The sequence below is a fragment of the Phascolarctos cinereus genome, unplaced genomic scaffold, assembly GCF_003287225.1.
Source record: "Phascolarctos cinereus isolate Bilbo 61053 unplaced genomic scaffold, phaCin_HiC Scaffold_9;HRSCAF=440, whole genome shotgun sequence".
NCBI lineage: Eukaryota > Metazoa > Chordata > Mammalia > Diprotodontia > Phascolarctidae > Phascolarctos > Phascolarctos cinereus.
The window spans coordinates 53840643-53858959 of NW_027556402.1; the positions used below are offsets into that span (position 1 = coordinate 53840643).

Consider the following 18317-nt stretch of genomic DNA (forward strand, 5'->3'; position numbering starts at 1 on the left):
CATTGTGTGACGACTAACATTGATAGACTTAGCCCTTCTCAGCAAGGATCTAAGACATCTCCAAAGGTCTCATGATGGAAAATGCTATCTACATCCAAAGAAAGAACTCTGGAATTTGAATGCAGATAGAAGTATACTATTTGCTATTCTTTTCTTCTGTTTTGTTTTTTCTCTTTCTTGTGGTTCCTCCTATTGGATCTAATTCTTCCTTACAACATCACTAATGTAAAAATATGTTTAATAGGAATGTATATGTGTAGCTTATATCAGATTGCATGCTGTCGGGGAGGTGGGGAGGGAGGAGGGGGACAAAAGTTTAAAACTTAAAAGATTATGGAAGTGATTATTGTAAATCAAAATAAATTAATAAAAAATGAGAATGGAAAAAAATCTTCATTGATTCCCAATTGTCTCACCAGGTAATATTTAAGGTCCTTTTTCAATCTGCCAATGCCCTTCCTTTCGAGCCTCATTTTGTTATTCTCCTCCATGCATTTTATAAATGTTTTCCAAATTAGAAAGCTGTCCTCCAAACATGAACTGAGTTTTCCCACCTCCATGTTTTTGCTGGCACCATTCTATGTGCTTGCAATACCCTTCTTCTCTTTCTCTTCACCTTCTGAATTAACAGCCATCCTTTAAGGCCAAACTCCAATGCTACTTTATTTTTGCATTTTTAATTGCCTCTTTCTGAGAATGACCTCCTGTGGATCTCACAGAGCATTTTATTTTGCAACTTTCCAATGCTTTACTGTGTATTAATATTTAGCTTATCCATATCCTCATGGGTCTTAGCCCCTATCACTCCAATGAGGGTAAGATCTATGCCACCTCTAAATTTTGTAATTCCCCCAACTGCATAGCATATATTTGTTGAATTGAGTCAAGTTCATTGTCCATTTCTGGAAAGTGGTTCAATGTTAAAAAGTTTTAGTTTTGTAACAGCATAAATATACAATGTAATGTCATGTCATTTCAAAAAGATGATTCCACTTTTATTCCATCATAAATACATAATAAAACATCAACTACATGGAGTGTTAAGCAGCCAACCTCCAACAGGAGAATTTTATCAGTCTCTTAACTCTGCACCCTGTTTAGTGTAAGCTTTAATGGCTCTGTTTCCAAACTGACTTCTTTAAAAACAAAATTATAACACATTCTTTCCTCCATTAAAGTAGATCCACCCAGTTGTGGAAAGCAGGGTGGGAGCACAGTTGTAGTAACTCATAAGCCTTAATTAGGCGATATCTATGCTAACATTTTAAATAGCATGGTGCTTTCATTGCATTATTGAAATAGCTTAACACTAATAATTGAACTAGCAATGAATTTTCTGTGAAATACACATGAACTGGTAATGATGATGTTAGCATTCCATTTAAAAAATTTTACAAAAACCTTTATGGGACCATGGTTCTAGTGGAATGAGTGGGCTGCAGCAAAGCTGTTTAAAATCCTATGTGGGAAAGGATGGGAATCATTGAAAATTAAAACAGTGCCCCTGTTTTGAGCAGGATTAACACAATTCCATTATGGTCTATATTTAACTTGTGAAGGTCCAGAACCCAGAGTGGGCCTCAGTGCTACTGGGCTGCTTCATTGGCTCTTTGCAGCTGTTCACTCAGCTATCAAAAAGAGTGGGATTTCAGAGGACCCTCGGTGAGAGAGGAACTTCTTGACTTAGAGATGGTTAAAAAAAAAAAAGGCTGGTACTGCATTATTTGTTTCCTCATAGGGATTTGGTCTGAAGGAGAAAAAAATATAAAGTAAACCTTTCCTTGTGTAAAGAATAAAATAATACCACTGAGCCACCTTTCTTCAATGTACATAGATTAGTATCATAAGAAAGGGAAAAGTGATAAAGTACAACATTCCACATAAAATATTAATTCTTTAATAAAACAATACATTTCTGTTTCAGTAATTAATAATTTCATAATTTTAACAATTTCTTTCCCAGATAGATCTTAGGTTTTAACTTTAATGGTAAGTAAGCCCTCTAGGGTCAGTGACTTGGCTTTCTTGGTGCTAAGGAAACATAATGGCTGGAATTTATGCCTTTGGGAGTGATTCATTTGCTTTTAATTTCTTTGTGACCATGCCATATATGAGATAAACAAATAGCAGAAGCAAATACTCAGAAAATAGGAGTGAGTGGGCAGAATGAGGGTGGGACTTAGTGAGACTCTCAGGCTAAAGCAGTAGTGGGTAGAAGAGGAAAACAATATCATGTAGATAAGGTGAGACTCACAGAAGTAGAGCCTTGAAGAATTTGAATTTGGTCTGATAGGCTATAGAATAATCAGTTGCTGAAAGCAATGATTTAGGAAGATTTTGGAGGTGGGTTGCAGGATATACTAGACCATGGAAAGAATAGTAATAAGGAGATTATTACAGAAGTCTTTTTCAGTAGTTTAGATGTGAGAAATTGGGTTGGGGCAGTGGGAATGGAGGGATTCCGACAACAGGTTTGAATATTAGAAATACATTTAGCTAGGGAATCATAACCTTTTTAATATCATGAACACTTTTGGCAACCTGGTGGAGTCTATGAACCCCTTCTCAGAATAATATTTTAATAATTGAAGGAAATGCTCAATTTCAGTTAGAAATTCATGAAAATAAAGATTTTTTAAAAAAATGCATTCAAGTTCATGCTCCCATACTCTTACCTGCTGAAATGTATCCATGGACCACTTGTTAAGAATTCCTGCCATTAGCAGTTACAGTTCTATCTATTTTGTTACCAAGGTAAAATGTTGTCTATTGAAGGGAGGAAACCTTCAGTGTGTAAATGATAACATCCTTCCGGGGTCAGACATTTATTATTTCCTGCTACTCTGAGGAAATGCACGTGTGCATTAATTAAAAGCCTCCGTGGTTCCAAGCAAAGGGATAATCTCATCTTTTGTTTTCTTGCCCCATTTATTTCTCCAGAACAGATAAAATGGTCTTTATTTTTGTAGCTACTCATTGGTACTCATTGCCTTTTACATGCTCTGCAGCTGTGCATTGATGCTATATTTAAGGAAATAATTTTAATTAGCCTCAGCTTAGAATCAAAGATGCCTAGGGCTGGAACGAACGTTGGAGGACATATGATCCTCCTCCCCTCCCTGATGTATGATTCACCTCTACAACTTCCAAGTGCTATTGGCAGCGAGCGGATCATCTCACCCCTGTTAAAACACTTGTGGGATTGCAGTCTTCTGAAATACAGCCACAATAATTTTCATAACTAGAAACAAGACTGTTATAGCTATTTAATTATCCTAAAAATTAATGTCAGTGTTAACTAAATCATGAAGACTGATATTCCTTTAATATTGCCCCCACACAAGACATGTGAAATAATTGAGAATTTACTATGGCTTTTAGAAATATATTTCAAAGCACTGGGGATATTTAATTCATATGCCCAGGACCAGAATAGTGGGGGGAAAACAGCCCCAAATCCTCAAATAGTGTTTTGGGCAACACTTCTGGCTAGAACTACTCATCCCAATAAATTCTATGTTGGTACCTTGTTCTATGTGTGAAGATTGATGCTGTTCTATAAAATAAAAAAATTTACGATTTTTTTTTCCAGAATACTGTCATGCCATATCCAAGTTGTCTAGAGGCAGAAATGTTTTATGGTCTCCAGTGACATTTCTCTTGTTAAACAATGACAATAAATAAATGACATCTTCCCTCTCTTTTGTCACTTTTAGTAAAACTGTGTTGCCAGTTTTGTATCATTCATTTTATGAGTGATAGCCATGGTAATATCCAACTGAGATGTGGGGTGTGTGTGTGTGTGTATGTGTGTGTGTGTGTGTGTGTGTGTGTGTGTGTGTGTGTGTGTGTGGTTTATTACCCTTTCTGTACATTTTGTCTTTGCCGAGAAAGGCAGTGTTTATACCAATAGAGAGAGCTCTGGTTCTGGAGTCAAAGAACCTGGGTGCAAATCTCAGCTCTGTCATTTGCTAAATGGGACTTCCTCAGCTGAAAACTGATGGGATTAGACTAGATGCCCTTTGAAGATCATTCCAGCTCTAAATCTGTGCTCCTATGAGAGATCTGATTCTTGTTTCCCCTCCCCCACTAACATTGACTTTCTGTCCCTCTCAACCAGCCGACTTCTGTTATTTTTCCCTCTTATTCTGTTTATACAACTCCTTTGAGAGAAGACAAGGCAGCAGATTAATTTGGGCTATTAAAAGATCATACTGTCTTACAGAATCGCTATACTCTTCTTTGTGAACAAACATCATTCACACACACTTATTCTTTTTCACAATATTCACTGACTTTTATTTTACCCATCTTTTGGATTTTTCTAATCCTTTCCTTCTGTCACTTTCTCAGATTTCTCTAAATAAATAACCTGGTGGGATTTTTGTTGTTCTTGTTTCCTTTTGTTTTACATTTCTCACTAGCTAATTTATTAGCTACTGCTCTTCCTCCTCCTAACTATTTTCATCCTATCTATTTTAATCCATTCTCTAACTTCTCAGGTTTAGGTGAATGCTCTCACCTCCAAACCTCTCAGCCTAATCCAGGGGTGGGAAACGTGCAGCCTCAAGGACACGTGTGGCCCCCTAGGTTTTCAAATGTGGCCCAAAGCCACACATATGGCTTCGAGGCTGCAGGTTCCTCCCCACAGGACTATATTCTCTTTCAACATCTAGCTTCTCTTATATCCTTTTTTTTTAAATAATCTTCATAACCAGACCTTCTGCTCTTTCTTCAACTGAATGAGTTCTCCATTTCATTCCAAACCCTGTTGTGTTTCTTTACTTTGGGGTAAAGAAAATAGGTGAATCTAGACGCATTTTCATTTTGACAAAGTATTTCAAGCTATTTTTTTCCAGCCATCTAGATTCTGAAAAACCTTCATTACTTGCCAGAGTTTTCCCTTAATTTTGTGAACCCATGGGAATAACACGGGAAATTTTATCCATATGTCTTTGAATTATTTATGCTTAAGTCATCAGTACTTTTTGGTAAGGATTATTAGGTTTCCAGAGAGTCCTATGAATCATTTTTGTAAAGTCAACTCTTTTTGAATGAGGATATGATATTTTGCCAAAAAAAAAAAAAAGTAGGAAGCAGTTTGAATTTGGTTCCAAACTTAAGGCCCATAGTTTTGGGGGAAATTTTATGGAAGAACACTTAAGAATAAAGGAAATTTACTAGTGTTCTTATTTAGGAAGAATGACAGTGTGTTCAGTGTAAACTGCTCTACTAGATTTAAAATGTTATTTTTAATAAACATTAATTTTGCCTTTCATTGACTTGTATGTGGTAAGTAATGATTGTGGTATTAAAGAGTAATAATTTGTTACCTATATATCTTTCTGAGAAAGAAGGAGCTGCTGGTTTATTATGTGGAGGGGTGGGAAAACACTCTTATTTATAAAAATAAGAAGACAAATGTAGATCTTAGAGAAACACTCTCAGACTCCAAGATGAATACAGCTAATAAGGACCATGTTTTTTCTCGCTTCTTTTTTCCTTCTTGAGAAGAGTGTGCTAAAACTAACTCGCTTGCAGTGGGCTTAGAGTTATGCTATATGAGTTTGTATATGCAAGCATAGAGGTATACATGGAACAATTGTACCTTTTTAAACATACTTTTCCACATTTATCTCATTTCTTGTCTATAGTTTGGGGTACAAAGCTTTTTTTTTTTAAAAAAACCTTTGTTAATGCATTAAAATAACTAGATTTTTAAAATTTGTTTTATTCTTTGTCCTCAGAATGGCTTCACTCCTCTATATATGGCGGCTCAAGAGAATCACATTGATGTAGTGAAATATTTGTTGGAAAATGGAGCTAATCAGAGCACTGCTACAGAGGTAAAACATGATTAGACCTAATGGCTTCTCTTTGTCTTTGTTTCATATTCTTTTCATGAGTCACCAGTTTTTAGCTACAGAGGTAGCTGTAGCTGTAGGGACACCCTACAGTTTGTTGTTCACTTGTGTTCAGTTGTGTCCAGCTCTTTGTGACCCCATTTGGGGTTTTCTTGGCCAAGATACTGGAGTGATTTTCTATTTCCTTTCCAGCTCATTTTGTGATGAGGAAATAGAGGCAAACAGAGCTAAGTGACTTGCCCAGGGTCATGCAGCTAGTAAATTTCTGAGGCCAAATTTGAACTCTGGTCTTTCTGACTTCTGACCCTAAAACTTGTCATCATGAAAAGCATATTAATTATTTGTGCTATTTATTGTCATCCATAGATAGTACTACAAATATTTGTTTTAGGTCTGATTAGCCTGCTAAGATTCACTTTTGTAGAACAATAGAGTATTAATTACTGAAATTATTCTTACATGAAATTATGTTCTTACCATATCGTGTCTTATCTTGAAAGAAGTGTTTGGCCACAAAATCAAGTAGACTATTAATGTAGCAAGAACAAGTAATAATCTATGGAAGAGTCTCCAGCACATTGGGTAGATTCTCTGTAGTGAGTTTCTGGGAAAATGTGAATCAAGATCACACAGGACGAAACTGCAAAGTGGGTTGCAATCTGCATCAGTGGAAGGCCTTAGGAGGAAGTATCAAAAGATCATAGATTTAGAACTGGAAGGGACCTCCTGGGCCATCTAGTCCAAACCTTTCATTTTACAATTGAGGAAACTGAGACTCAGGAAGTGTAAATGACTTGTCTAAGGTCACATTGGTATTAATTGTCAAAGATCTTGACCTTTGATACTAAATCTGGTGCTGCGGACCCTGGATCTGCCACAGTACAAAGTACCGGTTTGGCATGTCTTTACTTTGTGTTGTCCAAGACTTTTCTGAGGATGAAATGAAAATTAATGTATTTTCCCTTTTAATCAATATTTTGACTTAATTACAACGATTCAAGACAATTCTTTCACAGAGACAACTCATCTGATTCTCTTCCTTTAATAATTTTGAGTTGTCAGGGGCAGCAAGATAGTAGACATCTGATTAGAGATTTCCTGCAAAAACATGTTAAGGACTTTTTTAAGCCCAATAATATACCATTTGTAGAATCTAACACCCGTAGGTGCAATAACCAATTACTGGTTTTTTTCCAGAGGGACCAGTGGTCATTAAGGTCTACACGGTCATCAGTCCTGAACATTAAGTGCATTTCTTTTAGAGCTCCTTTGAGCCAAATTATTTTTGGCAATTAAGAATCTCTGGAAGTAAGTATATTTTAGTTTGTTTTATGGAGAAGGTGAGAGCCACCAAAGCTATTAAGTTGAAGGGTAAATAAAAAAGAAACACATTAGAGAGTATTGAATATTATTTTAGCTACAAATATTTACTCTCATCTTTTTCTCAACTTTTCATCCTCTAATAATAACGGCTCAAAGCTAACTGCAAAAATTTCAATATTGATAAAAAATATCTGAGACAGACATAAAAAATAGATGTTATATAAACATATAATATTCAAAAGTCTAATGCTGATTAATATAATTGGCTCACTTGGGTGACTGCTATAATAGTGAGATACTTACAAAATCCCTAAATTAGCTATGCTGTAAATAAAATTTTACATCCCTATAATATAAATGTAATCTTGATTTTTATGGAATTGAACCAAATATTGCTTTCAGGGATACTTTCATTCGAAATGGTGAATTAAATATTTGTTTAAAGGTCAAAATTTGGATAAGTGCATGAAAAAATTTCTGATAAGTTTTTGCATATTGGAAAAACTTTTCAATGAATAATAAGAAGAAAACTGGGGTAGGCCTCCATTTATCTCCAAAAAAGTCCTGGCCCATCATGGTGTAGCAATGACACTGGGCTCTCAAACTTTTGACCACAAAATTCATCCTCTGGAATCAACCAGCTGCTGATGACCCTTTACGTAGTTAGCTAGGCTGATCCTCAAACAGTAGGTCCAGTCTGTCACCTGAAACATTTCCAGATTGGTAGAATTTCTTAGAGTTTGAATTCAACTGACAGGGGACCTACCGAGATGAACTGGCTTATAGTTGGGCTTCAGTGATAGGCTAATTGCTCATTTCCAAAGATAGGCCTAGCACAGAGAGGCTAATGAGTACCTGGTTGACCCCAGGTGATTAATTCTTTGACCATGGTGGCCTATGAAATAGATATTTCACAGAAATATGGAGATGATTGCTCTTGAAAAATGAAATGATATCAAAGAGGCTTAACTATTTCCTTTCTATACATAATTTACTAATTAAAAGTTCTGTGTGATTTATATTTGAAAGTTATATAACAATGCTTTTAGATAAAATGAAGGATATGATTCTGATTCTGATTACTTATCATGTTTTCTTGTGAAAAAATTTTTGAGTTAGTATTTAAATCCTTCATTTACACTTTACTTTTTCTTCTTTGGCTACTGTTATTTTGACAGTCCATTGGGCAATGGTGGCTAAATTTTGTCTTTTTGATATACACTTATAATATGGTTCTATTATAACCAACTAGAAGAGAACTCCCACCTCTGAAATTTTCATCTCTCTGTCTCTTAATCATCTGCCTCTCTATATGTATTTATTATTTATTTATGCAAGTGTTTATCTTTCCCTCTACTCCCCCATTGAACAATAAAAAGAAAACCCCAATAAACTTATACACCTAGTCTAGCAAAACAAATTTCCACATTGATTACCTCCAAAAATGTATCTCATTTTTCATTTCAAATCCATTACCCCTCAAGCAGCAGGTGTGTTGTATACTCGGGTCTTCAGCCCTAATTCTGATCTTATTGGTCTGACCAGTAATAGTTGGACAGACTGTACATTGACTCTGACATATTGATGTCATTTTATCCTCTTCAATTATGAAGCGTAACAACTAATTGTGGTTTATGGTTGCAACAATTCCCCTTATGAAAGCAACTGCCATCAGTACAATATATTTTTATCCCATCTGAACTTATGAATCTGTTAGTACAGGAATGTATTCCACCAATGCATATCAACAAATCATCTTCAACTTATATTATTAGTTCCATAGGACACTGAGTAATTAAGTGATTTGCCCATGGTCACATGGCCAATATATGCTATTTCAGAATCAGGACTTGAACTCAGGTCTTCCCACGTCCAAAGACACATGCCCTTTGCTGAACTACCTCTCTCTAAAAAAAAATATATATGATTTTCATGGAGAGGATGGCTAGAATTCATTTGCCATGACCCCACTATACCATTTAACTTTATCATTTTTCTTTCCTATTCTTAGGGTATGATGATATGGAAACTTTGTAACCCTATAAATTCTTTGTGATCTTTTATTGATGAGAGAGTGTGTGAACAAATGGAGATTAACTTAATATAATTCAATTTCTTTTTACTTGTCACTATGCCAAGATTTGAATTTTTCTCCCTCCCCCACCACTCCACCCCTTGTTTCTGGGTGAGGGTGGGGTAGAGAGAAGAAGGATAGTATATTAAGCCATCTACCACCTAGGCTCCTACAACTTTAATTCATCTATCAAACTCAGCTGTTCATTCAGCTGTCCCTCTCTTAATTCACTGTAGAGAAGCCAATTACTTAGCAGTACTGTAGTTGGTAAAGGCTACAGGGGAAACTGTGGCCTTGTAGGTCCTTAGAACATACCATCACTACTATGGATGATGATGGTGGTGAAGATGATGATGTTGAAGGCGACAATGACAATTATCATTACAAGGATTTCTATAGTATTTTAATGTTTGAAAAGTGATTTACTACATTGACTCATTTGAGTGTCACAACAGCTCTGGGAGATAGATACTGTAGACATTATCTCAGTGTTACAAATGAATAGTTGAGATGCAGAGAAGTTAAGCAAGTTGCCTATGATTGGTGTTTCTTTTAAACATAATCTACTTAATTTCTCTCCCCATTTTGATGATTATTTTCTTTTAGAAAATAATATAGGTGTTTTTGATGGTGCATTCATATCATATGTTGACTTGCAATGTTGATTTGATACTTTTTTCATTTTATTTACCGTTCAGTAGCAGAACTGACCTGGGTTTGGTTCTAATATTTCATTGCTATCAATAAAGGTTTATTGAAGACTATGTAGAAGGTACAATGAGCATTCCTAAATCTACATACGTCTAATCTGTGTGTGTGTGTGTATGTGCACACACACATATATATAAGTGTGATATATATGGGTGTGTGTGTGTGTATGGGTGTGTGTGCATATATATATATATATATATATATATATATATATATATGCACACACACCCATACACACACCCATATCTATCTATCTATCTATCTATCTATCTATCTATCTATCTATCTATATCACATCTCTCTCTCTCTATATATATATATATGTATGTATGTGTTATATATACAACTATATCTCATCTCTCTTTCAAGTTACAGTGCTAGTGTAACTAGTTACATGCTAGATATTTCTACCTGGACCCATTGACAAGATATAGGTCAGGAAGACTGGAGATGGCCAGGATGCAGTGGGGGACCGTGGGCTTTTTAAGCTAAAATCTTTCATGAGTTCTCACTTTGAGGCAATGCCCATTCAGGGATTAAGGCAGGTTTAGAAATGAGCCAAGGAATGCCCCTTTTTATCTAACCAAACAAATAAACAGAACGATCAATCTGGGAGGGGAAGATCCTGAGTGTTTCTGGCCCAAACTGAAGCAATTACTGTTTACTTTCACTCTGAACCCTCAGGACCCAAACAAAGACCTCTGAGTGATACTTAGGTTGGGATCCATTGTTGCCCAATCAATGAGAGTCAGAGTGAATTGGGGTTAAGACCTGGTTTTTAAGAAAGAAATCTAGCTAGTGCTCCACCTGCTTCACCTCCTAGCTGTCTAAAATTATTATTATTGTTGTTGTAGTAGTTGTCATTACTACTACTACTTCTGGTAAGGTTAATAACATCTAGTCATCCAGATTTGTAACCTCAGAATCATCCCTTGGCTTTTCCCTCTCATTTACCCTCCGTATCTCTTTAGTTATTGAATCATTAGATCTTACCATTTCTACTTTCTCACATTTCTCACCCTCTCTCCTCTCACTCAGCCATTATCCTAATGTAAGCCCTCATCACCTCTTTTGAGAATGGTGGCCATAGAGTCCCAACTGGTTTTCCTGCTTCCAGTTTCTTACCCCTCCAATTCATTTTCCGCAGAGCTGTCAGATTCATAGTTTTAAGACACACCTCTCCCCTGATTCATTTTTTTTTCCAGTGGCTCATTACTGCCTTTAAGATATAATACAAAATCTTTTTATCAACAACTAAATCTCTCCGCTATCTGACTTCCAACTGCATTTCCAAATGTATTTCATATCACTGCCCTTTGTGCATTCTTGGTTGTATCCTCATTAGCTCATTATCTCTTCCCTAAATTCTGTAGAAATGTATAAGGCATCATCTATAGTAGGAGTCCCAGTAAAGCTAAAAATGAGGGAGATCTCTTTAATCCTCATGATCCTTTGATTAAAGAGGGCTCTACAAAGATCCAGCTTGGTTTCTTAAAGAGCTCTTGTATTCTACCAGAGACTCTGGGAAATAGCATCAAAAAAAAAAAGCTATAGGTGGAGTCATCTTATCTCAGAATTAGAAAAGACTTTGCATTTCATAAAATCCGACTCCTACCTAGCTAAATTCCATCTGAACCTCCTATATAAATAATCAGATGAAATAACATGTATAAAGTGCTTTGCAAAGTTTAAAGTTGTCTCTATATTCTAGATATTATTATTAACATCTACCCTACTCTTCAGGCAAATAGTGTCTGTCTCACGAACATTTGAAAAAGAAGATAGAGACTGTCTCATTTTAGTTTTTGTAACCCCAGCATCTTAGGACAGTGTCTGGCACATAAATGCTTGTTTGAATGAATGAATGGTTTGGAACAGCTCCTGAAAATTAGGAAGATTTCTCTTTGTCTTTTTGGATTGTTTTCAATCAACAAGCCTCTTTAAGCATTCACCTTGTGCTAGGCATGACATTAGTTGCCTCAGATATAAAGGCAATAATGAAACTGGGCCTGTCCTTAAAGAACTTACATTCTTTGAAGGGAAATAGCACATTCACATTTAAATAAGTACAAAAAACATACAAAGAAAATTTAAGATAATTTCCCAGGGCAAAGGTAGGGTGGTGGATGAGTCGTTATGGGAAGGGTAGGGATTGGGGAAGGTCTCTTGTAAGAAGTGCCATTTGAACTGGGGTTTGAAGGAAGCTAGGGATTCTAAAAAAAAATGGAGGTGAGAAAATAGTGCAGTCCAAGGGATGGAGGAGAACCTATCCAAGAGCACAGGCATGGGAAATGCAGCTAGGTGGTGCAGTGAATAGAATGCTGGGCTTGGAGTCAGGAAGACCTGAGTTCAAATCTAAATGCAGACTGATCTTACCTATTGTGTAACCCTGGTGAAGACCCTTAACCTCTATCTGATTTAATTTCCACAAAATAGAGGTGGTATTGACACGCTCTTGCAGGATTGTTGTGAGGATCACTTGAGATAATACTTGTAAAGTGCTTAGCACTATGCCTGCAACATTTTGTTGTTGTTTGGTCATTTTTCAGTCATGTCCCACTCTTGCTGATCCCATTTGGGGTTTTCTTGGCAAAGATACTGGAGTGGTTTGCCATTGCCTTCTCCAGCTCATTTTACAGATGAGGAAACTGAGGCAAACAGAGTTAAGCGACTTGCCCAGGGTCACACTGCTAGTAAGTGTCTGAGGCCAGATTTGAACTCAGGGAGATGAGTCTTCCTGATTCCAGGCCCAGCTCTCCATCCGTTGCACTACCTGGCTGCCCTAACTGGCACTTAGGAAATGCTTATTCCCTTGACTTTCCTATTGTTTGTGAGAAAAGCAAGTAGTACTGATTGGCTAGGGGAATAATGACTGTGAATGGCTTTTAATGCCAAGCAGAGGAGTTTGTACTTTGTCCTAGAACCAAAATATATGTGTCTACAACTTCCATTGGTTCTAATTCCACCCTTCAGGGCCAAATGGGACAACTCTAATTCATCTTCCCTGTGGCAACCCTTCAAATAGTTGAGGTTAAATACTATCCCTTCCTTAAAGTCTTCTTCGGGCTAAACATCTTCAGTTCCTTCATTTTATTTTCAAACGGCAAATTTCCCCTTACAGTCTCTTCATCATTCCAAATTGCCAAGTATACATTAGCCACTAAAATTCAGTCAATCGAGAACATTCAATCAATTAAATTAAGAAAAATTATCATGGTAGAAGTGGATATAACCTCCAAAATCTCTCAAAATATGAGAGCTTTGATGAAAAAGGTTATCAGGGTTGATTTTCATTTCATGTCTTAAGGAGCCTCTGATAAAATAATTCAAGGGGGTTATTAAAGAATTATTCTGCCAGTCAGTTTAAAAAAAAAAAGAAAGATGGATTTCTGAACTTTAGCCTAGTTGCACACACACACATAAAAAATGGCAATGTAATACAAAGTCCTGAGACAGCCAGATGATGTGAGATAAAGTATAGACATGATGGTGACATTGTGGAACTATCTCTTAGTCTCAGGTGTGCCTGGCTGATGCTCAGTGCCTATGGGGAGTAGTTTTGTACTCTATGCAGACCTTCTGGCAACTTCTCCGGGCAAAACATCTTTGTTTTTCTTTGTTAAAAGGAATGTCAGAAGACATGATATCTGCAAGTGTAGGGGGCTAATAGAAATATGAAAAGAAGAATGATAGGGGAAAAATACAAAATTAAGGATTTTTTTTTCTGGTTTCAACAAAAAGCAAAATGGTTACCTACCTCATCTGTCTCCCTGACTACCCCAGAAAGAGCTAGGCCAATTTATCTGCTTTTCTTAGTGAAGATGGGCTTTTTATTTCTCTTAGGGGGGAAAAAGCCAGCAAAATGCATACAAAAATAAAGTTAACTTCTTTCTCTCTCTGGCTTAAAATTTTCTAGTTGGTGCTACTAAATATAAAAACTCTTCTGTTTAGCTGCAAATAGCTAGCTTGTCTTAAACACATAGCTTTCTCAGAGCTATATAAAGTGTATGTGTGTGTGTAATCAAGAATTCATACATTGGTCTGAGAGAAGGTGATCTATATTAATTTGAATATTAAAAGGGTGGAAACAACTAATGATTTAGAAAGAAAAGCCCTTCTCCCTCTAGGCACAGTTAGCCAGCTCAGGTTCTAAATATTTTATGGGTCAGAATCCTCTTTGTGGTTTTGTAGCTCACCAGCTGCGATCAGTGTGTCTTACTTTTTAAACTTGTCATCCAGATGACATACTCAGTTAAAAAAACAAAGGCATTTTAGTTAAAAGGCAAAGTTCTCTTGTTTTTTTATAATTTTTTTTTCATTGTGTTTCATTCAGTTGCTTTAAGTTTAAAATGTAGGGGGGTTTTTGTGGGTTTTTTTTTTTTTTTTGGTTTAGGCAATGGGGTTAAGTGACTTGCCCAGGGTCACACAGCTAGTAAGTGTTAGGTGTCTGAGGCCGGATTTGAACTCAGGTCCTCCTGACTCCAGGGCCACCACCTAGCTGCCCCTTAACATGTAGTTTTAAATAAAGTTTGGACTTGTCTATAAAAAAAAGCAACGTCATAAATAAAGTAATAATAGACTATTCCCTCCCTCCCTAAATCTTGGATCCTTTGTCTTATAAATATATCCACACTCAATGTGAAGAATGAACTTTTGTAGGAATGAACATATGGGCATCCATCCTTGTCACACACACAGCTAACGGGTATGACCACATGCTTGGAACCACACTTCTGACATTATGGGGCAATCACTAGCTCACATTAATGTCATCGGCTTCCTCCTCCTTGTTTTCCACTGCTCTCTGTCCCAACTTGTCATCAACTCCAGCTAATTTTAGAGTGCCTACCGCTGATGGGAGATGCTACAGTATAAGCCCTTTTACCAGATGGTTTTGTTACATCACCCTATCCAACAGGGGGAGGGAATCCTCTTTCCCATCCCAACCCCTACATCTTTCCAGTCTTCTTATACCTTACAACCCCACTCCCCCACACTCCTGTTTACTCTTTAGTCCAGTGACACTGGCCTGCTGGCTGTTCCACAAACAAGATCCTCTGTCTCCTCTAGGCAACTTCATTGGCTGTTGCCCATCCCTGGAATGCTCCTTTCCTTATCTCTACCTCTTGGCTTCTGAAATCCTGCCTTCTAGAGGAAGCCTTTCCCAATCCTTCTTAATTCTAGTGCCTTCTCTTTGTTAATTATTGTCTATTTTTCCTTTATCTATCTTGTTTGAACATAGTTGTTTGCTTGTTGTCTCTGGGGAGCTCTCCCAGGGCTGGTGCTGGATTTTGCTTTTATTTTTCATTGTCCTTAGAACATAGTGCCAGGCACATAGCACGTACTTGTTCACTGTCTGGTTGTTGTCCTTTATTCTCAAAGAGAACCAAAATGGCCTCGCTATGTTAGAGTCAAGTTAATGTGTCCTATTGTGGCTGATTAGATCAATAGGAGCTAGGAATGCTCTACCACAGGTCAGGGACAAATAGTCCATGTGAACATTTGGTGTGGATTCTCTAAATTTGTGTGTCTTGCATTTCTTTTGGGCTACTTCAATTCTGCTTTGCTCACGGAGCACAGTACCTTCACTGATGACAGTAAGTCATTTAATCCTGTTTGCCTCAGTTTCCTCATCTGTCAAACGAGCTGGAGAAAGAAATGACATACCACTCCAATTTCTTTGCCAAAAAAACTCCAAATGGGGCCATGAGGAGTTGGACACAACTGAAAAACAAAAGAAGTATGAAAGTGTACATGTTCTAGCAAGGAGAATAAACTATGTAAACTAACGGAGACAAGAAAAGAGTGAGTTTGGGGACCAGATAGCAAGCCAAGTTGGTTAGAACATCAAGTATGTGATCCTTGCTATGCTGTGTAACCATTGGGAAATCACTTAACCTTTCTGAGGCTCATTTTCATTGTCTGTAAAATGAAGATAGTGATAGCTATCCTAACAACCCTCGCTGGGTTGTGAGATCGGAATTAGAATATACATGTACTTTCCACACCTTAAAATCTATATGCATGTTAACCATCATGAAGGAGTAAGATGTGAAATAAATCTACAAAAGTAATTTGGAGCTAGATTGTGAAGAGTTTTAGATACTAGACTTAGGATTTCATATTTTAACGTTGAGTCACAGGGTACCCCTGAAGATTTTTGAGCAGAGGAGTCAGTGACGTGTGTCTTAGATGTTACACTAAGATTTTCCTATGGGTGGAAGAGGGAAGATACTCTAAGGGAAGCCAATTAGGGAACTTTGCCAGATAGTCCTAGAGTTGATTCCATTAAATAGGTTAGTGGTTGTGGAGTGGAAAGGCTGGGACAGATTGAGAGATGTTGTGAAGGCAGAATCAACAAGGCTTAACAGTTGAGTAAATCTGGCAGGTAGGGGAGAGAGAAGAGTCCAGGATGACCGTGCTTGTATGAATCTAAATGATTGGGAGGATGAAGGTACCTTACCACAAATGGAGAAGTTTGAAGGAAGGATGAATCTTTGGGATAACCTAGTAAATTTTACTTTGGATATGACGAGTTTGATGATGACTCATCTACGTGGAAATGTCCCCCATATAGTTGGTTATTCAGGACTAAGGTCCACAACAGATATTAAGGATGGATTTGAGAGTCATATGAAGAGAAGTGAACATCGAACCCGTATAAACTGAGAATATTGCCATGAGAGAAAGTGTAGAGAAAGAAAGATGTAGGATAGGGCCTTATAAGGTGACCACACTTGACAGGCAGGAGAGAGAAGAAAAGAGATAGAGGAAAAAAAGGGGGAAAGAGAACACAAAAGAAGGGGTTAAAGTAGTTAGACATTTTGAAGGAGGAACAATAAAGAGCAGTGTTATTGATAGCAAAAAGTAGAGTGGGGAGGGTATTGAGGTGGAGGGAATGATTTGAATATCAAAAATTTTAGAGTTCAAGTAGAATGGTGTTTGAGAAAAAAAGGTTTGGTAACCTTGGAAGGAGAAATTTCAATTGATTGGTGAAGTTGGAGATCAGATTGCAAAGAGTTAAAAGTGAATGGTAGGTGAAGTAATAATAGATACATTGAGTAGAGACATTTTTCTAGGAGTGTGGCTGCTGTCAAAGGGAGAAGAAATAAATGATTATACTTTGAAGAGATGGAGTGTTTTTTAAGTTGCTGGGAAACCTAGATACATCTTTTAGGTAGAAAGGAAAGATCCGGTCTATAAGAAGTGCTTGAAGATGGAAAAAGGCATGATTAAGAGAACAAGCAACCAGAAGGGACAGGAAAGGAAGAAATCGGGGGCAATAGAAGTGTTGACCTTGATAAGGGTAAAGGCCATCAGAGACTGGAGCAAAGGGAAGAATGGAAGATGACATAACTTGAGATAATAGATTTTCTTGGGAAACTAGGGGGTATAATTCTGTGCTGAGGAGGGGAAACAGGGTCATTTAGGAGGCTTGAGAAGGGAACAGAAGATTTAGAATTGTTGCTTTTGGTTGTGTGTTAGAGGACTGGCACACAGCAGTGTGAAATTAGATAACATAAGTTTATAATAGATCTAGTTGGCCCTTTTCTGCTAGAGACCTTTCCTTTTCCCTTCTTCCCCAGGTTCAATTTCCTTCCCTTCTGAGGCTCTATCTTCCATCTATTCTGTATATAGCTAGTTATATAAATGTTGTATCAGCCATTATAATTTAAGCTCCATGAGGGTAGGGGTTGCTTTTACTTTTCTAAGTGTCTCCAGTGCCTGGTACATACTAGGCACTAAATAAATGCTAATTGATTGATTACATAGTTGAACTGGTGAACTATAGGATTGGCAGGGAGGAAGTTGAAACTAGAATGGGGAGAGATGGATGGACTAGAGATTATAGTGAAGACAAACAATGGGTATACGAGGAGTGAGTCAGAGAAAATTTCAGAGCACACAACTTCTCTGCTTAAAAATTTCCAATGTTTCTTCAACGTTTGTTGCCCGCAACCAGATTGTACACCGAACGGAGAGGAGTGAAATAACTTATGACATGGGCCAGGTGGAGTAGAATTACTGACTCAGTTTATTCATCTGAGGGCACAGAATATATAGGGAAAATCTAGCCTAACTTCAAAGAGTCCCCCCCGTGAGATACTCCCCAGAACATCTGCTGAGGATGTAACAATCATGAATTTCCTCCTTATCAGGGTTCCTAGATTGGGCTGTAGATTCCAAGGTTTTCCCAGGCGCCTAGGTGCCACCTGCATAGAGGAGTAAATATGTAAACCTAAGGTTCAAAGAGAGAGAAGGGATGTCTCAGAGACCTCTTTATCAGGAAGGAATTTGGGGAGCCATACCACTTAATCCTTGAGCCCTTTGGGGTGAAAGCCTGA

The 18317-nt window shown here is 37.3% G+C and overlaps 1 protein-coding gene across 1 annotated transcript in view; it reads left to right on the plus strand.

Annotated features, from left to right (window-relative positions):
* ANK2 (ankyrin 2) overlaps positions 1-18317 on the plus strand; it is a 275508-nt gene that overhangs the window by 89013 nt on the left and 168178 nt on the right. Inside the window, 1 exon segment of the mRNA XM_078148698.1 lies at positions 5748-5846. Coding sequence (XP_078004824.1) covers positions 5748-5846 — 99 coding nt within the window.